The sequence below is a fragment of the Giraffa tippelskirchi genome, chromosome 7 (assembly GCF_054371585.1).
Source record: "Giraffa tippelskirchi isolate mGirTip1 chromosome 7, T2T-mGirTip1v1.2.pri, whole genome shotgun sequence".
NCBI lineage: Eukaryota > Metazoa > Chordata > Mammalia > Artiodactyla > Giraffidae > Giraffa > Giraffa tippelskirchi.
Genome location: NC_137281.1, coordinates 144387539 through 144414806, shown reverse-complemented (window position 1 = coordinate 144414806; position 27268 = coordinate 144387539). Strand labels below are relative to the sequence as shown.

The 27268-nt window shown below is 45.1% G+C and overlaps 1 protein-coding gene across 8 annotated transcripts in view; it reads left to right on the top strand.

Moving 5' to 3' along the window:
- Nucleotides 1-27268, top strand: part of DPF3 (double PHD fingers 3) — a 279584-nt gene that overhangs the window by 37017 nt on the left and 215299 nt on the right. For 3 of the 8 annotated variants that reach the window (XR_014059243.1, XR_014059238.1, XM_081508942.1), the window contains exon 1: nucleotides 14630-15039. The exons of the other annotated variants lie outside the window; for them this stretch is intronic. Coding sequence is in view for 1 of the 3 variants with exons in the window: in XM_081508942.1 (XP_081365068.1) it covers nucleotides 14869-15039 (171 nt within the window). In the remaining 2 variants the exon portion in view is untranslated. Of the gene's footprint in view, nucleotides 1-14629; nucleotides 15040-27268 lie in introns of those variants that run through there. 8 annotated transcript variants of the gene reach the window in all.

The following is a 27268-nucleotide window of genomic DNA, read 5'->3' as shown; positions in this document are numbered from 1 at the left end:
ATGGGGCAGTGGGACACTGGCTCCCCACCTGGGGCACATGTTGGTTTCTCAGCCATGTGGGAAGTTCATGAGAAGATAGTGTGTTTGTCCAGAAATACATGTGTGAGCACACATGCATGTACAAACACACACACATACACACACCATCCCAGATCCAGGCCAGAGGGGATTACCTTACAGAAAGGTTACATCTCAGCAGGTTCAGAGTGTATAACCTGAATAAGAGATTTGAGAAAAGTTAATCGGGGCAGGGAGGTAAGATGGGGAGAATCAGATTACCATGGCACATGGTAAAAGAGGTGTTTGTGATCTGTGCGTTGAAAAGTACAGTGCCTTTCTTTGGCCTGTTCATGCGTTTGGAGCAGCAGTGGGGGTGGGTAGTGACTAGAGAGGCAGCAGCAACAGACCTGTATTGAAGCCTCTGTGATGCTCTGGACAGTGCCTGGGACACCCAGGAGCTTGATAATAAACAATGTCTAATGATTTCCAGCCCTGGCTTGGCCGATGAACTCAACTTGGAGATCTGGAAGAATGCACTCTCTCCCCACTTTCTCAGTTTCCTCATCAGTGAAATGAAGACACTACAGCAGGCATTGCAGACACAAGCGCCCACAGGAGCCCGGCAGGCTGTGGAAATGAGTGAAGGGATGTCTGGATGGGAAAAGTAGAGCAGGGACTGGCGTGGACTGTGGTAAACTGGAAATTTACGCTCACGCATCAGGATGTCTGAATTCAACTCTAGCCATTTGCCACATGGGAAAACAGGGCCCGTTGTTGCCAGGACTCCTGATTTTTCTTTCTTTTCAAATTAAAAAAATTGTGCATTTATTTTTGATTGGCTGTGTCTTTGCTGCTGCTGGCGGGCTTTCTCCAGTTGCACTGTGCGGGCTTCTCATTGCACTGGCTTCTCTTGTTCCAGATCACAGGCTGTAGAGCACAGGCTCGATAGTTGTGGCACATGGGCTTAGTGGCCCTGCAGCATGTGGAATCTTCCCGGACCTGGGATCAAACCTAGGTCTCCTGCATTGGCAGGTGAATTCTTAACCACTGGACCACCCGGGAAGTCCAGGACTCCTGATTTTTCCAGAGACACTTGAAATCTGAATGTGTGTATTAACTCTAACAACTTGACGTAAGTAATTCAATTTTCAGAAAGCGTAGTACAACCAAACAAAACGTACTTGGGGGCCACATTTGACCTATAGTCATTAGGTTTGCAACCTCTTAGGAGAAAGCCTGCTTGCTGCCTCCCTCCCTGGGTGCTGTCTCCATTTTGCCGAGTCTAGGGTGGGAGGAGGAAGGAGCTGGTGGAGGTGAAACCTGGACCATACCGTTACCAAGCTCGATGGGCAGGTCTGGATGGTGCAGCTTTGAGGAGGAGTGTTTTAAGGCCTCTCTGCATGGAAGCGGGCAGGGAAGCACACCCAGGGCAGGCAGCCGAGGGGCAAAAACACAGGCTGTGGGTGGCAGTGGCATGGGTGGTGGGTGGGTCAGGGGGCGGCAAGGGCAGTCCAGGGAGCCAGAGGAAGCAAGAGGGAGCGAGGCGGGCCCCAGGCCGAGGCTGTTTGCCCTCTGCCCTGCTGTAGCCCGGAGGGTGTGTGCAGCCGGTCACCAACTATGCTCAGAGGAAAAGTGTCACGCCCACACTGTAAGCTCAGGGCATTAGGCACCTATTCAGACCTGGCCCAGCCCTCCCAACGTGTCATCATAGTAGGGAACAAAAGCCTGTCACACATGGAGAGAGGCAGAGTAGCCTTGTGGGTAAGAAGAGAACAAGTTTAGGGTTCAAACAACTTGGATTTGAATCTGACCTTTGTCACTTATGGCCATGAGGCTGGGGCAAGTTACTTCTTTCTGAGCCTGGTTTACTCATCTGGGGATAATAAAAGTTCCTACCTTTTAGGGTTGTTGTGAGGATTAAATGAAAACAAATGCTGTAATGTATGTGACGTGCCTAGTATAGTACCTGGTCTGTAGTAAGTGCTCAAATTGAGCTCTTCATTATTGTGAGATAAAGCAGTAACCTCAGCTAACTTGTGGTTAAGCACAAAATCCATCGTCTCAGCAGAGAGCCAACACAGACACTGTACAGGTTTACGCCTCCTCTGGTGCAAATGTTTTCCTAAACGTAGATTCTCTGGCCTGAGCTCCTGTTTCCTAGGAATGTGCGAGACACTGAACCCACCTGGATAAGGATCTTCTACTGAGATTGGGTAGGGCTTCCCTGATGGCTCAGATGGTAGAGAATCTGCCTGCAATGCAGGAGACCTGGGTTTGATCCCTGGGTCAGGAAGACCCCCTGGAGAAGGGAATGGCAACCCACTCCAGTATTCTTGCCTGGAGAATTCCATGGACAGTGGAGCCTGGTGGGCTACAGTCCATGGGGTTGCAAAGAATCGGAAATGACCGAGTGACTAAGCATTCACTGAACCTGGATAAGTCTGTTTGGCCCCAGTATCACCTGGTTTACATAATGGTGTTTTCATTCATCTTACAAATATTTGATGAGCAATTATTATGTTTCAAGCACTAAGAGAGGGTTTTGGGGATGCTGTGTGGAGTAAGACAAGTTTTGGTCTTTAAAGTGCTTAACCTAGCATATAAGGTAAGCTGCCATGTGTGTGCATGCATACTAAATTGCTTCCGGCGTCTCCTACATTGGCAGGTGAGTTCTTTACCACTAACCCACCTGGGAAGCCCTTAAGCTGCTGTAATATCTCCAAACAGATTGGCTAAATAAGACAGGTTCTTACTTCATATAAGTCCTAGGGGGAATCACACCAGACTGGCAGGGTAAGTCCATAAAGTCATTTTTGGACCCAGTTTTTTGGTTTTTTTTTTTTTTTTTTTTTTTTTTACAATTTTTCATCGCTTTTTTTCATCCTGGTTTTTCAAAATCTGGAAAGCAGCTTATTATTAAGGGGCTTCCAATAGCAAAGACAGATAAGAAAGCCTTCCTCAGCAATCAATGCAAAGAAATAGAGGAAAACAATAGAATGGGAAAGACTAGAGATCTCTTCAAGAAAATTAGAGATACCAAGGGAACATTTCATGCAAAGATGGACTCAATAAAGGACAGAAATTGTAGGGACCTAACAGAAGCAGAAGATATTAAGAAGACGTGGCAAGAATACACAGAAGAACTGTACAAAAAAGATCTTCACGACCCAGATAATCATGATGGTGTGATCACTCACACTCAGCTAGAGCCAGACATCCTGGAATGTGAAGTCAAGTGGGCCTTAGGAAGCATCACTACGAACAAAGCTAGTGGAGGGGATGGAATTCTAGTTGAACTATTTCAAATCCTGAAAGATAATGCTGTGAAAGTGCTGCACTCAATATGTGAGCAAATTTGGAAAACTCAGCAGTGGCCACAGGACTGGAAAATGTCAGTTTTCATTCCAATCCCAAAGAAAGGCAATGCCAAAGAATGTTCAGACTATCACATAATTGCACTCATCTCACATGCTAGTAAAGTAATGCTCAAAATTCTCCAAGCCAGGCTTTAGCAATACGTGAACTGTGAACTTCCAGATGTTCAAGCGGTTTTAGAAAAGGCAGAGGAACCAGAGATCAAATTGCCAACATCCGCTGGATCATCGAAAAAGCAAGAGAGTTCCAGAAAAACGTCTATTTCTGCTTTATTGACCATGCCAAAGCCTTTGACTGTGTGGATCACTATAAACTGTGGAAAATTCTGAAACAGCTGGGAATACCAGACCACCTGACCTGCCTCTTGAGAAACCTGTATGCAGGTCAGGAAGCAACAGTTAGAACTGGACATGGAACAACAGACTGGTTCCAAATAGAAAAAGGAGTACGTCAAGGCTGTATATTGTCACCCTGCTTATTTAACTTGTATGCAGAGTACATCATGAGAAACGCTGGGCTGGAGGAAGCACAAGCTGGAATCAAGATTGCCAGGAGAAATATCAATAACCTCAGATATGCAGATGACATCACCCTTATGGCAGAAAGCAAAGAAGAACTAAAGAAAGTGAAAGAGGAGAGTGAAAAAGTTGGCTTAAAACTCAACATTCAGAAAACTGAGATCATGGCATCTGGTCCCATCACTTCATGGCAAATAGATAGGGAAACAGTGGAAACAGTGGCTGACTTTATTTTTTTGGGCTCCAAAATCACTGCAGATGGTGATTACAGCCATGAAATTAAAAGATGCTTACTCCTTGGAAGAAAAGTTATGACCAAGCTAGACAGCATATTAAAAAGCAGAGACATTACTTTGTCAACAAAGGTCCGTCTAGTCAAGGCTATGGTTTTTCCAGTGGTCATGTATGGATGTGAGAGTAGGACTATAAAGAAAGCTGAGTGCCGAAGAATTGATGCTTTTGAACTGTGGTGTTGGAGAAGACTCTTGAGAGTCCCTTGGACTACAAAGAGATCCAACCAGTCCATCCTAAAGGAGATCAGTCCTGGGTGTTCATTGGAAGGACTGATGTTGAAGCTGAAACTCCAATACTTTGGCCACCTGATGCGAAGAGCTGACTCATTGGAAAAGACCCTGATGCTGGGAAAGATTGAGGGCAGGAAGAGAAGGGGACGACAGAGGATGAGATGGTTGGATGGCATCACCAACTCAATGGACATGGGTTTGGGTGGACTCCGGGAGTTAGTGATGGAGAGGGAGGCCTGGTGTGCTGTGGTTCATGGGGTCGCAAAGAGCCGGACACGACTGAGCTACTGAACTGAACTGATTCACATCCCATGGCTTAAACTTAGTCACATGGCCATGTCCAGCTGCAAGGGATGTTGGGAAATGTAGTCTGGAGCAGATGATCATGTAGTTAGGTAAACCTTGGGGGTGGAGGTTATTATAAAAAGGGAGAAGGGAGAATCAATAGTGAGACAGAGTTAGCAGTTTACGAGTCAAGGAGACAGAGAAGTGAATGAACTCTCATAACACATTTAGATAAATGCACCTCATAAGAGCATTGTTGTTCAGTCCCTAAGCTGTGCCCATCTCTTTGCAACCCCATAGATTGCAGCAAGCCAGGCTCCTCTGGCTCCTCCATTGTCTCTTGGAGTTTGTTCAAATTCATGTCCATTGAGTTGGTGTTGCTATCCAATCATCTCATCCTCTGTCACCACCTTCTCCTTTTGCCTTAATCTTTCCCAGCATCAGGGTCTTTTCCAGAGAGTCAGCTCTTCCTGTCAGGTGGCCAAAGTATTGGATTTTCAGCTTCAGCATCTGTCCCTCCAATGAATAGGCAGGGTTGATTTCCTTTAGGATTGACTGATTTGATCTCCTTGCAGTCAAAGGACTCTCAAGAGTCTTCTTCAGCACCACAGTTTGAAACCATCAATTCTTCTGTACTCAGCCTTCTTTATGGTCCAGCTCTCACATCTGTACATGACTATTGGAAAAGCCATAGCTTTGATTATATGGATCTTTGTTGGCAAAGTGATGTCTCTGCTTTTCATTATACTGTCTAGGTTTGTCATAGTTTTCCTTCCAAGGAGCAAGTATCTTTTAATTTCATGGCTGCAGTCACCATCAACAGTGATTTGGGAGCCCAAGAAAATAAAATCTGTCATTGCTTCCACTTTTCCCCTTCTATTCACCATGAGGTGATGGGACAATTTGCCATGATCTTAGTTTTTTGAATGTTGAGTTTCAAGCCAGCTCCTTCACACTCTTCTTTCACCCTCAACAGGAGGCTCTTTAATTCCTCTTCACTTTCTGCCATTAGATTGGTAATATCTGCATATCTGAGGTTGTTGATATTTCTTCTGGAAACCTTGATTCCAGCTTGAGTTTCATCCAGCCCAGCATTTCACATAATGTATTCTGCATATAAGTTAAATAAGCAGGGTGACAATATACAGCCTGTCATATTCCTTTCTCAATTTTGAACCAATCAGTTGTCCCACGTCCAGCTGTAACTGTTGCTTCTTGACCTGCATACAGGTTTCTCAGGAGACAGGTAAAGTAGTCTGGTACTCCCATCTCTTTAAGAATTTTCCATAGTTTGTTGTGATCCACATAGTCAAAAGCTTTAGCATAGTCAATGAAGCAGAAGTAGATGCTTTTCTAGGATTTCCTTGCTTTCTGTATGATCCAATGAATGTTAACAATTTGATGTCTGATTATTCTGCCTTTTCTAAGCTCAGCTTGTACATCTGGAAGTTCTCAGTTCACATACTGCTGAAGCCTAGTTTGAAGGATTTTGAGCATAACCTTGCTAGCATGTGAAATGAGTGCAATTGTCTGGTAGTTTGAACATTCTTGGCATTGCCCTTCTTCGAGATTGGAATGAAAACTGACTTTTTCCAGTCCTGTGGCCACTGCTGAGTTTTCCAAATTTGTTGACATATTGAGTGCCACACTTTAACAGCATCATTTGTTAGCGTTTTAAATAGTTCAGCTGAAATTCCATCACCTCCACTAGCTTTGTTCATAGTAATATAAGTAAAGCTTACTTGACTTCACACTCCAGGATGTCCAGCTTTAGGTGAGTGACCACACCATTGTAGTTATCCAGGTCATAAGAGGACCAGCTATAATCCTTGAGTATGGAAATATCTTGTGGTCATCATGGGAGCCTAGGCTTGAGAATCAGACTTCTAGGTTCAAATTCCAGCTATCTCTTTCACCTCTGACACCTACCCCAGAGGGCTGGTGTGAGGATTAGATATTAACCTACATGAAGCTCTTAGGAGATGGTCTGAATCAAAGCCAGGGCTCAGGAAGTATAAACTATTCCCATTGGGGAGTGAGGGTGGAATGTGTTTGAGAAAGTCTCTTGACTCAAGGATGTCTGGAGAATTGCCCATGGGTTCATCACTTCTTTCAGGTTTATATCTTCCCATAGGCCTTGTCTCTCTGGATGCAACATTGGGCATTGAACCCTTGCCCCCCTCATCATTGAGAAATGCTAATGAAGATAAGCAAAGCTATCTGAACAGGCTGATGTTTTGAGAAAATAGAATCAATTTGTGTTAGTCTGGACTGGATGTAAGGGAAGAATTTAGAGAGGATGTTTCAAGGTCACACTTAGCCTTTGATAGCTTGAGTAGGATCCAGTGCATTTAGTACATGGTCCACAGACCTCTTCCTGAGTGTGTCTTTGAGTAAAGAGTTCTAGAAATTATTTTAAAACTCTGCTGCTTAGCTAAATAAAAGGGATAGTGAACAGTGAGTCCTCACTGGGGGCCAGGGAGGACTTTGCCCTTGGGGAAGGCCCTTTCAACAAGAGGAGAAAAGTGGAAAAGCTGCCCCCACTGGGTGCTTCACTGGCAGAAATTGGGGTGTCTTCTTACTGGGAACTGGTGTTCTGTGATACGCAGAGGGTATCACATTTTCCATCTTATACAGGTGTCATGTGGAAAGAGAACTACTCTTGCTTTAGAACAAGAGCCTTAACTTCCCTTGGCAACTCACACAGTGAATAGATTTTAGCAGAAAAATAAACAGACATTGGAAAATGGTTTTCAACCAGCTTTCTGTACTGTCTCATCTTTGGGTCTGAGGAGCTTTCATACCTTTCTCAGGTCTTTTTCTAAGACAGGATCTGTTTAGAATTGGACCTCACACTCTTCTGGAAAGGAGCACAGGATGCCATGTCACAATGGGCACCATTTTTGATTCTCTAAAAACATCTAATTGACTTCCAGGAAATGGGATGGACATGGGAGAAGGGAGCACATATTGAAAGTTTCACATGTGTTTAGGAACCCCTGTCTCTGTAGAGAGGCCAGCAAAGATGGGCCAGGTGCATGAGTATAGCATCTGGAGGCCTGGGTCAGAGCTAGTTCAAGGGCACGTAGGCAGGTGGTTGTGTTCCTGCCTGTTGCTCGTAACCTTAGTTGAACTTCTGGATTTGACCTCTAGGTATTATGAAGATCCTACATCTGGCTGGCCTGCGACTTTATTGGCCATGTCCTAGAGTTTTCACCCATATATTCTTCAGCTCTGTGAACCTCCTTTCTTCCCTATTACTGGTTCCTAGCTAGGATTTCATTTGTTCCTTACCACTGGGATCAATCTTTTATTCTTCTTCCCTTAAGAGAGGCTTATCAAGTGGATAGAGCAGTAGTGGGACCTGATTAAACTTGGGTCTCCCATTCTTGGAGGACTCAAACGAAACTTTGGGGTTATCTCTGCGTGAGGTTTTATGTGTAGTTCCCAAGGTGTTCATCATAATACATCCACTGTACAGTCTGTGGCTGGACCACACCATCCATGGGGCACTCTCTGAATTAATATTTCAAAAGAAACAGATCCTGTAATTCTCTTGAGATCATAATTATTTCACATTGTATTTAAGTTTGTGTGTGTATATATGTGAAGAGCGTGAATCTGTTGTGTAAACATTAAAAATGTGCTGTATGTATAGCAATCCTGCTTTGCATTTTTTGATTTTTTAATAACCTGGGCACCTTCTGAGAGTCCCTGTATTAGAGCCTGCTAGATTAGTGGCGAGCGATCCATTTTACACAAGAGGGCAATTCAGGAAAAGTAAACAAACATATTTACAGGTTCTTTTTTTTTTTTTTCCCTCCAATCAAAATGAAGAGAGTTTTATTGAGTTTCATGACCCAGGAGAGGGTGGGGCATCAAGGAATACTGATCTTTATAATTTACTCTACTGAGAAGAGAATATCAAGGAATTTTTTTCTTAGAATGTACTGAGAAAACAGATGGTGCTTTTTAGTTATTGAAAACTTACATCCACCATTTGGAGAGTGTTTTCTAACTTTCCATTCTTGAGTTAGACCTCTGGATGCCTGTGTGAGCTTTATCACTGCACAGACTAATCCTGTAACCTATGAGTTGGTGTTTTGTATATATTAGTACCTCTCTTGCCCAGTATAGTGCCCAGCACATAATAAGGGCTTGGTAAATGGAGACATGGGTTCAACTCCTGGGTTGGGAAGATCACCTGGAGAAGGAAATGGCAATCTACTCCATTTACTTTATAGATGGAGATTGAATAAGTTAATGTATGTGAGCACTCAGAGCCGTGCCTAGCGTGTGTAAACCCTGCATACGTGTTAGCTGTTACTATAAATATTGTTATTGAACTGAATGGAAACCCCATTTGCCTGTGGTATTAGAGCCTTTATAGTGAATCTCTTTCCATCTCTGGCTTCTAATTTGCCATTCTCTATCTGTAAACATGGATTTGATTTCCATATAAAATAATGATGTCTTTCCCCTTCATTCCAAACATTTTTTTAAAGAGAAGAAAAACAAAAAACAAAGCCCCCAAATGTTTCTGAAGCAAACCTGGGTCCAGCTGAAATGGATAGTGCAGTGGATTAATTACCTGGGTGGAGTTTGCACATATAGATTTTGTAAAACCTTTCCTTTCCAAAGAAAGAGCCAGTTTCTCTGTGGCGTCTTTCATCTTTTCTCACAAAAGCCTCTTCTGCCACATTCAGCTAAGCAGTCTTTGCATGGACAGGAGAGCTCCCAGGAATGATGCATGCCAGACGAAATCTGGCTCCAAGAGCCCCGTCCACCTGACTGCTTTACTCTTACGGATTTCCCTGGTGGCTCAGACAGTAAAGTGTCTGCCTACAATGTGGGAAGGTCTCCTGGAGAAGGAAATGGCAACCCACTCCAGTATTCTTGCCTGGAAAATCCTATGGACGGAGGAGCCTGGTAGGCTACAGTCCATGGGGTCGCAAAGAGTCGGACACGACTGAGGGACTTCACTTTTACTTTCACCTTCATTTTTGTTCCATGTCTTTTTTTTTAAGTTTTTTAAGTTTTAAAGCTCAAAGTACATCATACATACAGTATGTATATGCTAAGTCGCTTCATATGTGCTCTTTGCAACCCTATGGACTATAGCCCGCCAGGCTCCTCTGTCCATGGGGATTCTCCAGACAAGCATATTGGAGTGGGTTGCCATGCCCTTCTCCAGGGATACATACAGAAAAGTACACATTTTTTCAGCTCAATAAATTCTAAAAAATTAAATTTACTTGTGTCATCACTGTCCATGTTAAGAAACAAGAGGACAGAAGTCCACCTGTGCCCCTTCCAGTTACTACCACACCTGCTACCCCATCCCCAAGGGTGACCATTCTGATTCTAACTCCCCATGGAGTGGAATCTTCTGGCATGTTCACTTTAGTGTCTGGATTTCCCCATCAACATAGTGAGAGTCATTCATAGTATGGGCTGTAGTTGTAGGTCTTGCATTCCGGGTACTGGGTAGTATACTGTCATGTGAATATACCATGATTTCTTTGCTGGTTCTATTCTTGCTGGGCATATGGCAATTTCTGGTTTGTGATTTCTCTGAGTTGTGCTATGAGGAGACCTGAAGTGTGCCTACCTGCCAGTGGGATGGCTAGGTCCCAGGTAGACTGTGTTCAGTAGATGCTGCCAAGAGCTCGTCCAGAGCAGGGGGTGCCCATCATCTGCTCAATTTTTTTTTAAGCTGAGCCACCCGGCATGCAGGATCTTAGTTCCCTGTTTAGGGGTCGAACCTGCGCCAACCCCCCCACCCAGGCTGCAGTGGAAGTTCTGTCTCTTAACCATTGAACCACCAGGGAAGTCCCTCATCTGCTTGATTTTATGAAGAAAAGTATTCCACATTCAGATTTGATTTGAGTTTCAGAGCAGAATAACATTATACTAATTCTGCAGATTTTATCATTCCTATTGCTCGCCTCTGATGCGTTATGGTTGGATGGCATCACCAACTCAATGGACGTGAGTTTGAGCAAACTCCAGGAGACAGTGAAGGACAGGGAAGCCTGGTGCGCTGTAGTCCATGGGGTTGCAGAGTCGGACACGACTGAGCGACTGAACAACTCATGCGTTATGAGCCATATGGTAACCCGGCAAATTCACTCGAGTTGCTGAAACTGCTTCTTTTCAGGAAGGTTCTTGAAAGGCTTAGAACTGCTAGCTGAAACGGAAGTTTTAGGGATTCCCCCTCCCCAAAGCATCTCCTTTTTTCAGGAACAGAAAATCCTAATTACCACATCCCCTGCAAAAGGAGTACACCCCTCCCACCACCTTACACTTTTTATTGAATGCAATTTAGAGCTTAGGGAGCTTTTGAGTGAAAATCAGACATCAGTGAGATTTCCGATTTTTCACAATCTGCTCACTGGAAGATTCCTCTTATAACTTCAGTTACAGCTGCTCCTCTTTGGAATGCGACAAAGCCTGGCGGGTGGAGAGTCAAAAGTCCTTCCATCTAGTCCTGACTTTGGGTTGTAAACAATCGCAGTGCAAGGTGCTTCCGGAAGGCAGAGAGACAGAGGCCTTCCCATCCAGTCCCAGCAACTTTCTAAAGAAGGACCTCCAAGTCTTAGAGGGAATTGAATTGAAACAGTTAGTTTTGGCTTGCCTTCCCTTCCTTGACCCCCCCGAACAACAAGCTAGAAGCAACATCATATAGAATAACAGCAAAAATAGCACTTCACACATGGCTCCCTCATAACAACCTCTCACAAAAGCACTCCTGAATTCTGCACCACCAGGCAGTTATTATTTTACTTTACAGATGGGAAAATGAAGACCTAGGGAATTGACACAGTAAGACCCTGCAGGAACTAGGAGTTGGAGGTCAGATCCACGCCTGGGGTTTGCAATTCCAAGAGCAGAGGGGTCCTATTCTAAGGGGACTTTTAAGGATGATGTGACCCTATTGGAGCTCATGATCATGTCTTTTGATGGATGACTTTCACATCCTGCTCTTGGGCACTTTGTCTGGTTAGAAAATGATGTTTGGTCAGGACATATGTACAAGGAGTTTATTGCTATTTTGTATGTAATGGCCAAGAATTAAAACTCAGTGAATACCTGTCAGTAGGGAAATGGTCCAATAGCAATGGTTCCTTCATCCTGTGGGTCATTACAGAACCATTAAAAGGATTTGAGCAATGTATGGCAGAATGAATAATAATAAATAAGAGGGAGAAGAGTATATACCCCTCCCCAAATCCCTATTTATGTATGTTCGTGTATGTAAAATTATTTATATGGGTATGAGGAAAAACATGGAAGGACACAGACTGAAATGTTAACATGGGCCACATGGGGAAAGCAGGGTCAGAGTTGGGGTGCTGATGTGGGAAGACAGAGTATAGGAAAAGAGCGTAAGTGATAAAATGCATTTGAATAAATTATATATGTATATACACACATATGCATAAAGAAACTCATAAAAAGTATATGCATAAATAAAAAATTCAAACAAACAAAAGAGTGGTTCCAATAAGAACAAGGCTGTGAAGCCTATGTGGGTCAGTTAGCTTGGCAAGAATGAGAGCTCAGTTCTGCGGCCAAAGGCTTTACCCTCTAGCTCAGTTCTGTTGCAATTGAAGGCCATGGGTCAGAAGGGGTCAGGGAAAATACGTGGGTGGCTGAGCACAGACATCCTGCTGTGTCTGACAAACCGATGCTTACAGGTACAATCTTTGAAGAGTCTGTTACATATTGGCATTTTCATAACTTCTCACAGCTATCTTTATCCCCATTTTATGGATGAGGAAAACTGAGAGCAAACACTCTCAGTCACATAGTGAATGAGTGGTGCTGAGATTCAAGTCCAGGTCAGAGTCTAGGACTCCTGGTTTTTAGGCCTCATCACAACTTGGAGTTCACATCCCGCCGCTTTTAATGAGATGATCAGGGCCGGCCTGCTTTGATCTGCACTGAGATTTCTGCGGGGCCTGTCTCACAGATGTGTGTCCTAAAGGATGGGTTTTGCAATTGAAGCCAGCCGAGCCACCATCTAGTGAATGTATTCTGTGTGTCCTCGCTGGCCTGGTTTTGGATGGCAGAGTTTCTTACCTGTGTGAGTGCAAAGCAGTCTGTTCAGGCTTCTGTTCCCAGGGGATAAGGGCTCCATGGAAAAAGTAGGGCACCTGGACACCTACCTGAGGACAGGTGAAAGGCAGGCTGGCTCGTTTGAAAGGACGACAGTGTTAGCAAGTCTGACATCTGGCCCCCGAACCACATCCCAACGTTTTTGGGAATAAATGCTTGGGCTTTCATGGGGATCTGTCTCCTACCTCTTCTCACTGCCTGCCTTCCTCCCCCCACACCCCGCCCCAGCCCCACTAAACACAAAAGAACTAACAGTGGTGGCTTGTTTGGTGGCTTGGTAATGTGGCTGCCATCTAAATCCCTGAGCGCTTGTGCTGTCACCAAGGGTCCCCAAAAGTGAATACATAAGATAAAAATCTTGGTTCTGCATATCCATGTCACCTGGGATGACCTTTCTCTATCCTTTACCTTGGTTTCCCCATTCATAAACTGGGCATTGGATTTTTTTTCCTGCTTAAGATAGAAAGAATATATTTGTGATGTATAGTTTTTTTTTTTAAACACAAAAAACATGTTATAGATCCAGTAAGATAAAGTCAGTTCTCTGTGTTAGTTTTTGGCTGAAAGTAACGGTGCTGCTGAGGCCAACAGCAATCGCCATTTTTTATGTAATAAGTCTGGATGTTTCCAGTGCTATAGGACCCCTGTTTTGTACCAGGTGCTGTGTCTTAGCAATGTCATTGATGACTTCCAGGAGCAGTCCTGTTGCCTAAAGGTTAAGTTGACCGCAGAGGGTGAGTCGGCTGCAGGAACGGCCTTCCTGGGCCCTGCTGCCATTCAGCGTGGCAGATGGCCGCCATTTCCCTGGTGGGGCTGCAGCAGCTGGAGCTCGAGCCGCCTGTCGCCTTCCTTCACTGCTGGCAGAAGCCCCTTGGATCCCATAGTGGAGGACGAAAAGAGGAGAAGGCGAACAGCCAGCTGTTGTGTTCACTTGAGGGTTTCAGGCAAGGCTCGCCCATGCCTGAGTTTTTGCTCTCTGCCCACAGGTTGAAGACTGAGCCTCATGGCCAGGGACAAACTGCCTGATCTCTCAGAGCCTTGGTTTCTCTCTTTGTAGTGGAGCAAAGGCGTTAAGACGAGCCTGTGTAACTGTCATGACTGTGAACAGTCATCCTGTTATTAGCTCCTTGGAGACTGGGACTCCAGTACTTGGTGCAGTGCTTGGCACACAGTAGGGACCCAAAGAAATGCTTTTCATTGGTATGGAACCCCCGGAGCTCCATGGCTAGACAGTGTGGAAAGTAATCATTTAGGAAATATTTTTCTTTGGTCTTTTGCATTCTTCAGTGCATGATAAGTGGGGGGTTTTCTTCTTTTCCTCCATCTTTCTTCTTTGCCTTCGTTTTACTTAAAAAGTGATTGCCTTCTGCCCTGTTGAGTAGAGCTGACAGGACCTTGTCACACATCCCTGTCCTGTTTGCATTTCTGAGAGTTGGTGAAATCTGTGCTCTGGATAAAAGTAGGGAGAGATTGACCAGCTTGGGAGGAGAGCTTCTCTGTGTCCTGGGAGCCACTCCTAACTCTTCCCTACTTCCATTAGGTCTGTAGAGTCTTCTGAGGTCCCGGACGCTATAGTTTACCCAGGTCTAGATTAAGACAAGGGCTGGAGCTCCCAGTGGGCTCCCAGGCATTGGATCGGAGGATGTCCTTTAGAGAAAAGGGGAAAAAAAAATCCACCTCGATGGAATGATAAAAGGAATGACATCACAGTAGGCATGGCAACTGCAGGGTATCATAATCTCCCCACGAGGTGGTCAGAACCCCAAGGGAAGACCTGGTTTCTTTGTGCTCTGCTTCTCGCTGGGCGGACAGGGACAGGGAGGCCTGGGGGAGGGGTTGCTTACCCAAGGGCTGGAAGAGGCCAGAGGTTTTGCTTTTCACTCCAGCACTGCCTCCCTGCTCTGACGGTCTCTCTGGGGTGGTCAGGTGCCACCTAGAAGCATTTTCCTTCTCTCACTTTATTATCCAGTGTTACCCTGGGAGTTTGGCGGGAGAGGGGGAGCAAAAAGAGAGAGAGAAGCGTATCACTGGAGAGGGAAGTCGCGATGAAATTATCGTCAGGAAGTTCTGTGGAACCCTGGAGCTCCAACCTCAGGCTCTGCTGCTCGGAGGCTCTGAGCTCCTCTGATAAACTCACAGTCCGTCTCCTGTCCCACTCTTGGCTTCTCGGGGCCTTGACTTCTGCAGCCGACGGTGTTGAGCTGGCTGTCGACCATGTAAGTTGTGCTAATTTCAAAATCACTTGTGTCCAAAGCCCAAAGAGATTTAGAGCCACTGCCCCGGGCACTGTGTGAACAGAGAGCTGCTGTGTACGCGGTGAATGGTGCCGCTCTGGACAGCTTGGAATGCTGGCCCACAAGGTCGTCTGGAAACACAGTGCAGGGGTGTTGGGTGTTGAATAAGGGGCAGGAACCAAAAGGTTGCCATTCTGGGACTTCTGGGTACCCTGGGCCCAGAAATCATTTCTCTCTTCTGCCTTCGTGGAGTAACTATGTCCCAGGTCATGCCTAGCTGCTGTCTCTCTGTAGGTCTGGTCTGCTTGTTTGGCATTTTAGGGTCTTAGAAGTGAGGCAGCCTCACCAAGGCGGGAGTAGCTATCAGGAGGCACTTGTTCCTTCTCTACTCATCAGCAGAGCCCCCGCCCCTAGCCTGTGGACATCTGAAGACATTTAAGAGTCTTGAGAAGCATGCTTTTTTGCTTCTTTAGTTAGAATGGAGTTTTGGCTTCTTTAGTCAGAATATCTGGGCAAGCTGGAGAAATTGCTTACCCAGCTCCTCTTGCCTATGGGAACTTTGTAAAGTGAATTTATTGTCTAAAATTTCTTTTATTGAGATAAAATTCCTGTAATATAATGTTCACCATTTTAACCATGTACAGTTTATTGGGTTCTTTTGGCATTTTATTTTATAAATTATTTATTTAAACAGTAAGGATTAAAAGAGAATAAAAGCAGAACTATGTTATTCTTCTACCTGAAAACAAAGTAATTTCTTACATTTATATCCAGCCGATGTTCAAATATTGATTTTTCGTATTTTAAAGTGTGCAGTTGAGTGGTCTCCGTATATTCAGTGTTGTACAAACATTACCACTATCTAATTTCAGAACATTTCATTACCCTAGAAAGAAATCTCTTACCCAAAAGCAGTCATCACTTCTCATTCTCCCCTTCCTCAGGCCCTGGCAACCATGAATCTGCTTTCTGTATCTATGGATTTCTTTGGTTTAAATATGTCATATAAATGAAATCAGACAATATACGTGGCCTTTTGTGTCTGGGATCTTTAACTTAACATGTTTTCAATGTCTAACCATATTGTAGTGTGTTTTTCCTTTTTATGGTAGAATAATATTCCAATGTGTGAATATTGTATTTATCCATTCATCAGTCGATAGACATTTGGTCTGTTTCCACTTTTTGGCTATTATGAATAATGCTAATGTGAGCATTCAAGTATAAGTTTTCATGTGGGCATATGTTTTCAGTTCTCTTGGGTATATGCCTAGGAGTGGAATTGATGGTTTGTATGATAATTCTATACTTAATTTTTTGAGAAACTGCCAAACTATTTTCATTTAAAAATTATTTTTATTTATTTTAAAAAATTGTTTTAATTTGTTGAAATTTTTTTTGGCCATACCATGTGGGACGTGGGATCTTAGTTCTCCAACCGGGGATTGAACTCACACCTGCTACAGAAGGAGCCTGGAATCTTAACCACTGGGCCACCAGGGAAGTCCTGCCAAACTGCTTTTAGAGTGGCTGCACCATTTTACATTCCTACCAGTGGTATATGAGGGTTCAATTTCTCCACATCCTTGCTGACACTTGTGATTATCTTTATGATTATAGCCCGTCCTAGTAGATAAAAAGCGATATCTCATTGTGGTTTTGAGTTGCATTTTTCTAATGATTAATGATGCTAGGTACTTTCATGTGCTTATTGACCATTTGTATATGTTCTTTGGAGAAATAGCCATTCAAATTCTTTGCCCATGTTGTAATTGGGTTGTTTGTCTTCTTGTTGTTAAGAAGTGAGTTTCTTTTAATACATCGTTGCTCCTTCCTCGACTCTAGCATGGTGTGACCAGCCTGTGGAAGATAAAGGAGTTTAGTGGGTCACTTAAAAGCAGACTGAGGTCTCTGCTTCTTAGCCCAGTCAATGTTCTTGGGGGTGGGGGAGCGCTCCTCTTCCTTGCCCACCCTTAAAACACTTGGGTTCCCCAGAGTTTCTTAATTCAATTCTTGTTTTGCAATCAGTTTCTCTCTAGCTGACCACATCCACACCCATGACATCATGACTATATATATGCTGATTACTCTCAAATGCAAATGTCTAACGCAGACTTCTCTCTGGGGCTCCACATTTACATATCCCCGTGAGACCTCAGCATGTTCAGAACTTGCTGCCTTCCTCTGCCAAACCTTCTCCTGGACTCCCCACCTGGATGAGCAGCAGCAGCAGCATCTCCCAAGTCAGCAGAGCTGGAAGTCACCTTGGACTCCTGTCGGTCAGGCACGTCTGCCCTCTTCCTCTCAAGGACTGTCCCTTTGCTTTCTTTAATAGCCCTCTCTAATTTGTCCTCAGTTCTTCACTCCCACTCTAACTGTTCAGATCTTTGTCATTCCAATTAGACTCCCTAGTTTTGAATTACTGCCATCCGTCCTCTGCTGGAATGATCCAATTATATCCCTCCCATCTTAAAACCCAGTGCTGCCTTGTTGCCACCCCACCACCCCCGAAATAAACATCTTGTTTCTTTGTCCAGCATATAGGCCCTCCTGGATCTGATCTCTACCTACCTTTCAAATCTCATGTTCTTCTGCTCCTTCTCCCTTCAACTCTTCCTTTGATTGTAAGGAATTCTTTCAAGTTTCTTGAATGGGTTGCATTCTCTCAAACCTTCATGCCTTGAATGCCACACTATTGGCATGGGTTTCATATGTGTGGTCAAGGGTAGAGTTTTAGGGATCCCATATGATCCAAATTAAAAACTACTTTGAATAGAGAACATGGTGACTGTGGGTCAGATGTGAATTTTGATTCAAGAATTCATATGAAAGAATTTCCATGCTGAGTAGAAATTAAACTGCATTCTGTTGTATTAATGAACCTCATATATTGAAAAGAGGATGAACCTCTTTTGGATTCTGACTTTGCTCCATCCATAACTTGTTGTAGCTAGTTATTTTCTGAAACAAAACCACCGTGATACATAATGTGACAAGCATATGTGTATTTGGGGAGCTGATGGGACAAAATATTTGAAATCAGTTACGGATCCCAAGGCTGCTGAGCACCAGCATCACATATTTTTTGGAGCCCTACACCTCTAATCTCTGGGAGGTCTTACAACTTTTTCTAAGGATGTTAGTCCTTAGAGAAACTCTGTGAAACTGAAGAAGTGAGTCCTGATTCCTTCCAAATGATTAAAACAAATTAATTTAGATTATGAACTAGTGCTTTCTCTCCCTGAAATTTTTACTTGGAAAAATTTCACACCTTCTGAAAAGTTACAAGAATGGTAAAATGAACATCTTTGTTGTTTTCTTAGAGGCACCATTTACTAGCATTTGGCCGCGTTGGTTTCCTGTCTCTCTTCCCATTATATGCACACGTGTGCCTCCCTCCAACACCCTCCATCTCCCAAATGGTCTTTATAGTTCTCTTTGTGTTTTGGTCATAGTATCAAATGGTCTGGAGAAGACAGATGATTCATGATGGAGCAAAGAAGGGAGTTGCTAGATTCTCTCGCAGAAGGTGATTTATTCTCTTAACGGTTTCCAAACGGATGGAGAAGCCATGAGACTAGATCAGTAGCCCCTTCTGAGAACTTGTTAAGCCTTTCCTCATCTGAGGCTGCAGATGTGATCGACCATGTTTTCAGGACGGGTGAGGTTTAGTTCATAATACACCTTCCTCTTCTCTGGGTATGTTTTGGAGCCCCTAGAGAAGCCATGTGGCTTCAAGCTCTCAGCTCAGCACCACCTGGAGCATGCTGGGATGGTCCTGAGCAGATTCCTTTCTGTCTCTGAACCTCAGTCTCCCCGTCTGTAAAATGAGAGCTTGGGTCAACTGCTCTTTAAGTCCCCTCCTTGTGATTATGTCCCCTGACCCTGTGATGGTGAGAAAACCTTCATCCTTCGGGAAATTGTCAGAAGATAGATATTTTATGTATGTGTGAGGTGAGCCCCAGAAATTTATGATGGCTGGGCTTTGGCCAGGACCATGTCTGTTTTCCCCCTTGCAAGAGCTACCAGTGCTCTGTCTGCTGAGGCAGGAGGTGGGATTGGCGGGGCTGGAGGAAGCAGCGTGAACTCTGACCCCTGTGTCAGAGTCTCTCCACTTCCCCTTCCTTTGAGGTTGCCTGCTTGTTTAATTTGTCGCTCCCTTGTTTCCCACACCCTTTTATGGCTACTTTTGTTCAAGGATATTGCCACCTCCTTTTTCGGTCCCTGGCCTGCCTCCAGTTTAAATATCTCAAGGAGGATGGCAGCAACCTGACCATGTGGATGAAATGGGTGACTTTATTTTTTTTTTTGCAAGGTAATAGTGGGTTATGAAAATGAAAGTTAAAGGTGTAATAGAGGACTTAAAGAAAAAAGAAAGAAAAAAAATGATAATAGTAAAAATATATATCCCGGACTTTCTCTGGAGCTGTTGTGAGCAGTGTGGGGTCTGTTCAGTTTCAGATAGATCCTTGTGAAATGGGTGACTTTAATGGTGGACCTGAGCAAGGCTGCACTCTCATACTCAGGGGGCGAGAGTTAGTCAAAGTCCAGGTAGCAGAGGGATAGCGATACTAATTGTTAGAGGATTTCCCCAGAGTTCTTATTCATAGAGCAGGCGTTCTGGAGTGGCCAGACTTTATTTATGGGTTTAATCCCCATGGGGAGATTTTGAGAAAGTTCTCGTAACAGAGGGAGGAACTTAGGTGTGGTGGGATTGGGGAAAGGAACTGGTGAGAGCAGGGTGTGATTCGGGGTTCATCTATTTCTTCAATAAATGTTTATTGAAGACATTCTACATTATATGCAAGATCCCTTTACCCAGAACATCCTAAATCTGGGTCGCCATCCGTATGTGCCAGATGCTTTGCTATGTGCTATAGGAGAGATATGGAAATAACATTAAAGGTATAGAAATAATATTAGTCATTGTCATACCCCCTCTCTCCTGACAATCACATGCCAAGCATGTTGCTAAGTGGGTTACATCAATTCCGCTTAATCCTCCCACCTCTGATGGGAGGTCCTGCAGGAGAGGAAAGGGAGGTTTAGAGCAGGCACTTGCTCAAGGTCAGGCAGTGAGTAAGAAGCAAAATTGAGATATGAGGTCAAGTCTGATGTCAAATCCCATCTTCTTAATCTCTCCTTCCTCAAAACTGGTTTAGGGACTGGTGCCAGTTTGTGAGGAGGTTTTCACCGCTCTAAAATATAAGGGTAATAAATTAATAACTAGTTTGTTAATACGGCTTCCTTTATTTAATTCACTGGTTCTCAGCTGAGATGATCTTGCCTCCCGGGGGTGTTTGGCAATGCCTGGAGACATTGTTTAGTTGTCACAACTTGGGAGTGCTACAGGCATCTCCAGAGCAGTTGCCAGAGATGTTGCAGACCATCTCACAGAGTACAGGATGACTCCCCAACAACACCCCCCTGCATCCCTGCCCCCCCCCCCCCAGCAAAGCCTTATCTGGCCCCGAGTGTCAATTGTGCTTAGTCAAGGAACTCTGATTTTATTTGAAGGCTTATCCCTAATCTTAAAACTATATTATTCTGACCTGTGCAATATGTATTAAATGTTCTTTCTTTTAAGAACCTGAGTACTAGATGGCAGTTGGGTTTTATAATGTCCTTAGCTGGCAAAGTGAAAAAAGATGACAAGACTATGGTGATCCCTGTAATTTTTTTTTTTCTGTTGTTGTTATAAGTTTCCTGAACTTTGAAATCCAAGCATCTAAGAACTGCTCAATCTAGGTGTGATTTAAAAAAATACTGTTTGTTAAGGATTAAAGAAGAAAACAGTCTCACATTGCATTGAAGGCAATGCCTAAGGCCCCCTTGGGGCTCCTGGATTTGATTGACTCACTAATGGTCATTGACCTCTTGGTGCTGAGGACTGTGCCAGGCCCTTTGGGAGGTCAAAGGAATTTTTCATTCATGGGCTTGTCATCTCTGTAGGGTGAAAAGCGAACCTACGTGAAAAAAGCAAGGAACAAAGAAATAGCCAGGCAGATAATGACGGCTAAGTCACGGGTTGATGCTAACATGGCAAACCAAGGGGTTTCTACTGGGAAGAATTTTAGGTTCCTGGCCTGGGTCTGTCATCAAGTAGTCTATGTGACCTTAGGCAAAGCACTGAATTTCTCTGCCTCTTGCTTTCTTATTGGTTTCCTGTTTTGGCTGAACCCACATGAGAAAGCCTCCTTTTCCTCCTGCCTCCAATGGGATACGCAGCCCTGTCGATTCTATTCTGGCAATGTCTCCAGAGCCTGCTGAGTCTCTTCCTATTTCAGTGCATTCTCTACTCAGCAGTCAGAATAATCTTGCTAAAATATAAGTCCGATCACATCACCTGCCTCTGCTTAAAACCCTCGGTGGTTTCCTCGTTGCCCTCGGGACAAAGTCCAAGCTCCTTGGCTCTATGGTCTGGGCCCAGCCCACCTCTTTAGTCTCATTTGTCAGGCTGTGTCCTTCACCCTGACTCATGCCATAGTCTGGAGACAGCAGACGGCTTACTCTTCTCTGAACACAAACAGCAGGTCCACCTCCCTGGAATCTCTTTTCTTCTGTTTTCCACTTGGCAAAATCTTTTCAGGTCAGTCATCTCCTCCGGAAGCTGCCCCAAATCCTGGAGAACAGAGTGCGTGTCCATCTCTCTCCCCCACTGGACTGTGAAGCTGATGAAGGAGGGGGTCCCATGTTAGCTTTGCTCTGTCTTGTAAACTTCATATGCTGCATGGTACTAGCACATGGTAGGTGCTCAACCTTTGCTGAGTAGAAAACAAATGGAGAGAGGAGGAGAAATTTAAAGTGGAGATAACAGTGTTTATTCTTTGTTACCACCCAAGGTTACTTGTGGCATGAACATGAGATAATATTTATTGAAGGACTGAAAAATGAGAGGCTAAGCAGATGCAAAAGAATGTATTCATCATTAGTTTCAAAAGGTGACATTGTTAACTTTGGAACCATGGGTGAAAAAACCTTAGAATTCCCTCCATCGTATCACCATTAATGTGTATGCGCATGTGCTTATGCACACACACACACACACACACACACACACACACACACACTGCAGGTCTAAGAATGAAGGTTGTCGGGTGCTGGAAGTTGGTGTATCAAATAGAAAAGTCCAGATGGTCAGAATTTTGCACAGTTCAGCAAAAACATGTCTTGTTGGTGCAGAAACAGATGTGGCATGGATTGTGACTTGGTGGCATGGACCTGCTTGGGGCCTCTAGTGACAATAGGTCCTCTTCTTTCCCAGAACAGGGACTGAGCATAGAGAGGACAGTGGCAGGAGGGAGGAGGGGCTTGGCTTCCTTTTTCTTTTGTGTCCCCCTTTCTTTCTACCCCAGTCACCCACATTGAACATGGTACATCGAAGAAAGAAGCAGCAAAGAAGTGGAGATAGACGTCTGGACATGGGTAACACTTTGCAAATACTATTGCATTAGCCTGTATTATCCTTCTCTGCACAGGTCCCTTATTCCTAGCACCAGCCCCCAGACTGTCACCCCACGCAGGGGAAGTGTTTTCTTTGTATTCTCTTGTACCCTCTGTGGGTGCCTGGCACCCTAGTCGGTGTACACAAGTGTTTGCTGAATGAATGAGTGAGCTCACCGGGTCAGAATAGAGTTTACCTCTTGTGCCAGCGTCCTGGGGTGTCGTCTCTCTCTCTCTGGTTTCTGATATTTTCCGAGATGAGGGATTTTTTCCTTTTACCCAGATGGAGTACAAGGTGATTTGTGACCCTCCCTCTGGATATACCCCCACTGCGGCCCACAGGTCTGATTTCCTCAGAGGCATCAAGTCTTGGGCTTGGATCCCTCCTCTTCTCCGATCCCTGAAGGTTGCTGTGTCCCAGCACAGGGGGAGCAAGGCCCTGCAAGGTGTGCAGGGAGGGGAGCCTAAGGAATTAATTTGTTAATCTTCATTACAAAGACCGCTTCTATTGTTTACAGGCCATTAGAAACCATTATCATCTTCCCAGGCTGGGCAGACAGCAGCTAGCTGCTTTGATGCATGTCCTGGAGCGATAAGGAAAATTTATCCCTTCAGAAATTTCTTCTTGGTTTATTGTTTGGCGCAACTAGTCAACTTTCTCTCCAGAAGTCCCTGGACTCAGGCAACTTTTTTGAATTGTTGCTGGGGGAGGTTCAGATTAGGATCCTATAACTCTGGAACTGGAAGAGACCTGAGATAAATGATTGTCCATCACCTACCACCTTCCTCGGTCACCGTCACCCCTATTTTTCCCCCCAGAGCAGAGCAGTTCCTGGACACATCTCCTTCTCAAAGAATTTGCGCCTGTTGAGCTCTGAGCAGGGTGGATTTTTCTTCTGACTTTCAGCAAATCTTCCTGTCTCCAGGATCATGTCTCCTCTGCTGGGAAGGCTCCTAGAGCTCTTCCCACACCCCACATTGCCAGCCTCTTACCCAGCACTCCCGGAGTACTGTGCACTTAGGTGGCAGGGTTATCTTCACTCTGCCCTCTTCTGTGATAGGCATATCTAGCCTTCTCCTGGGTGGGCTGGGCAGAGCCCTTGAGGGCCCTCACCCATCTCCCAGACAATCTGTCTGCTCCAGGGGTGGTTCTTGAGGGTGTGACATTTCATCTGGACAGATATGGGCATCAAGATGTAGGCCACATCCACCTTGTTGTGGCCAGGATTTTGTCCTGTGATCCTGTGGAATGTTCTATGTCCTAGACCTGAAAAAAAGTCCCTCATACTGAATCCTAAATACTGAATGTCACTTTTCAGCTGATTGGTTGAAGAGTTCTTGTGTGCTCTGTAAGAGATGAGCCAGCTTGCCCGATCCTGGGCACTCACGTGCTTTTTGGACAAATGAATGGAATGGATGGATACAGGAATAAGGGATGTCAGCCAGGACCAGGTCACTCCGTGTGGGGCTGCGTATTCAACACATTAAGTATTTCCTGAGTGTCTGCCATGGAAGAGTTGGTTGTGGTCGTTGTTCAGTCACTCAATCGTGTCCGACTCTTTGTGACCCCCATGGACCTCAGCACGCCAGGCTCCTCTGTCCTCCACTATCTCCTTGAGTTTGCTCAAACTCGTGTCCATTGAGTCACTGATGCTATCTAACCATCTCACCCTCTGCCGCCCCCTTCCTCTCTTGCCTTCAGTCTTTCTCAGCATCAGGGTCTTTCCCAGTGAGTCGGCTCTTTACATCAGGTGGCCAAAGTATTAGAGCTCCAGCTGCAGGAAGAGTAGGTGCTGGGGGTCAAAAGATGTGTAAGACCTGGTTCTTATTCAAGCATTTATATCTAGAGGGAAGTGAGACTCTTATAAGACGAGGCAGGCAAGCACACATGGAAATAGAGAGACCTTGACTTGTTGAAGGAGTGTAAAGGGCGGTGGGTTAATCACAAATGAAGGGATCAGGAGAGCTTCGGGGAGGAGATGATTTGTAAGGATTACAGTGAATAAAAGAAGAGAAAGGAAAGCAGATCCAGACTGGTAAACAGCAAGTGCCAACGTTTTGATACATGACAGTGCCTTGAGCTTGCCACAGACCAGGCCTGGCAGCCCCACCAAAAGCCACTTCTGTCTTCAGCCAGCGAGGCTCCAGATCCATCTCAGACAACACCAAATAATTCCAGGAATTTTTTCCAGGCGTCTGACCCCTGGGCAAGGCTTGGGGCAGACATTCCTGTCCTTCAGACTTCACAGGGGCCCCAATGAGTTTGCTCTTTGGAGGGTGCAGAGGACACACTCAGGGATGCCCTAGAGTTGGTAAAGGGGGTGGATAAACTTCCAGCACTAGATTCCTCAGTTTCCATTAAGTCTCTTTGCCCCTCCCCTAGCCGGTCTCATTGCTAGGCCGAGTATCACCCTCTTCTGAAGTTTGCTGATGCTCTTCCCTCTCCAGGAAAGCCTTCCTCTCATTTCTGTTTGTCTGATTTCATCCACCCTTCCAGAGGCCCAGCCTCCTTCTGGAAGGATATGCATCTTTTTTTCTGAGCACCCAAAGCAGATCCCCTGCTGAGGTTGGTGATGGGTCTCCTCCCTGTCTATCAGAGGCATGGCACAGGATGACTGCCCCAGAGATGAAGGAAAGAATGTAACTTCCTACTGTCCCACTTTTATTCCGAACAAGTATCTAAGGTCAACATGTTTTAACACATTAAAAAAACCTTCCAAATCCCCCTGATTTTTCGTGTTCTCAGGGTAACTGCTTAGTTACCTTCCAGAGAGTGGGAGAAAGCCAATAAAGGGAATTCTTAATCTCCAGGAGCAGGACGGAGTGCAGAAATGCCTTGGAAATGGAAGATTCCCTTGGCTCCTTGCTCCAGCAGCGCTACAGCCCATTTGTAACCGTGGGTGAGGGCTCCCTCTCAGTGTCGCTTATCTCTGCTTCACATTCACAGACTCACCAGCCTGGAGTCTCCCTGGATTTTGTCCAAGCCAGTTGGGAATGCATAATAGCTGAGATATGGGATGGGGTGAGCTTGCCACGTCCTTGCATGCTGCTGTGAAGGTCTCCCGTCTCCCCTTCTCTCTTCCCTTCCAACCTCTTCTCCGGCATTGGGAGCTAAGCTTCGTGGTCCCACCTCTCTAATCTTTGAAAGAAGGCAGATTCAGATTCCACGTTTGCAGGTGGCTGTGCTAGTAATTATGGACACCCCTTGGAGATTGGGAGGGATGTTTGGGTAAGCAGATTTAGACCAAATGGCATTTAGCTAGCTGCCATTTTGAAATCTCAGCTAAAGGGTCTTTTGAACTTCTGAGCTCTGTCTATAAAATCTCCCCCAGCTCACTTGCTTTTTATGACCAAGAGTTTGGTTTTGCTTTAGTGATTTTCTGTTTTTTGCTTTTTTGCCTTGGCCAGAAATAGGGATGACAAAACAAAAGGCCCCTAGAAAGAAGATTCTAGCCTTCCAGTCTAGAAGATGGGAGCAAGGGCTGCTGGGAAATTTGATGAGGTCTTGTTGGGGGCGGGGTTGGGGGTGGTCTGGAGCCTGCACTGGAGGCGTTTGGGGAGACAGATGGCGTGGGACTATGCTATTAGTGCTCTTGCCCCGGGAGCAGCTCTGTTCAGGTGGTACAGTGGGTGCAATGGCTGGCAGAACTACGGTACAGTTGTGGAAGCTACAACATCCTTGTTGAAGATGGTCTTGGGCACTGTTAGAGTGGATAGTTTCCATGCCACAGACAGGAGCCGAGTCACTAGCTGGAGTTACCAGGGGTGTTCTAGTGTGTTCTTCCCTTCCAGTGTCTTTAATGCAACATCATAGGATTCTGGACAATGGCTCAGTGCTCTTTAGGTGCGTGGGACGCCTCTGACACATGCACGAGATTGTAATAAAGCCACATGCCTTTGTTTGTTGTTTTACCTTTAAAAATTAAATGTTGTGTGTGTTTGTGTGCATGCGTGTGTGTGCATGTCTGTGTGTGTGTGTCTGTGTGTGAGGGGGTGGGGCAGGGAGGGAGAGAGAATGTGAAGCATTTACCCCATTGCTACAGACATGGGAGTGGGGTGAGGTGATGGGTGGATTGATTGGTTATGGGACGAGGTGCTGGGATGTTTGTTTCTAGAATGGTAGGTTTGATCATTGTGAACCTTATTTTTTTTTGTTGTTTGTTTGATTTCATGTTAATATTCCTCCCTGTGTGTCTGTTGTAATGAAGTACCACAAACTGAGAGGCTTAAATAACAGAAATTTACTGCTTCACAGTTCTGGAGGCCAGAAAGCCAAGACCAAGGTGTCGGCGGTCTAGGATCCTTCTGAGAGTTTCGAGGGAGAGCTCTTTGGGTCTTTCTTAGCTTCTGGAGGTTTGCTGGCAGTCTTTGGTGTTGCTCGGCTTGTAGAAGCATCCTCCCATCTCTGACTTCATCCTCATATGGCGTTTTCCCTGTATGCATGTCTCTGTGTGCAAATTTCCCCTTTTTATAAGGATATTAGTCATACTGGATTAGTTGTTGTTGTGTGGTCAGTTAAGCCGTGCCCAACTCTTTTTTCGATACCATGGACGGTAAGCTGCCAGGCTCCTCTGTCCATGGGATTTCCCAGGCAAGGATACTGGAGTGGGTAGCCATTCCCTTCTCCAGGGAGCTTCCCAACCCAGGGATCAAACCCTTGTCTCCTACTTTGGCAGGCAGATTCTTTACCCCTGAGCCACCTGGGAAGCTCATACTGGATTAGGGCCCATCCTAACTACCTCATTTTAACTAGTTAGGTCTGCAATGA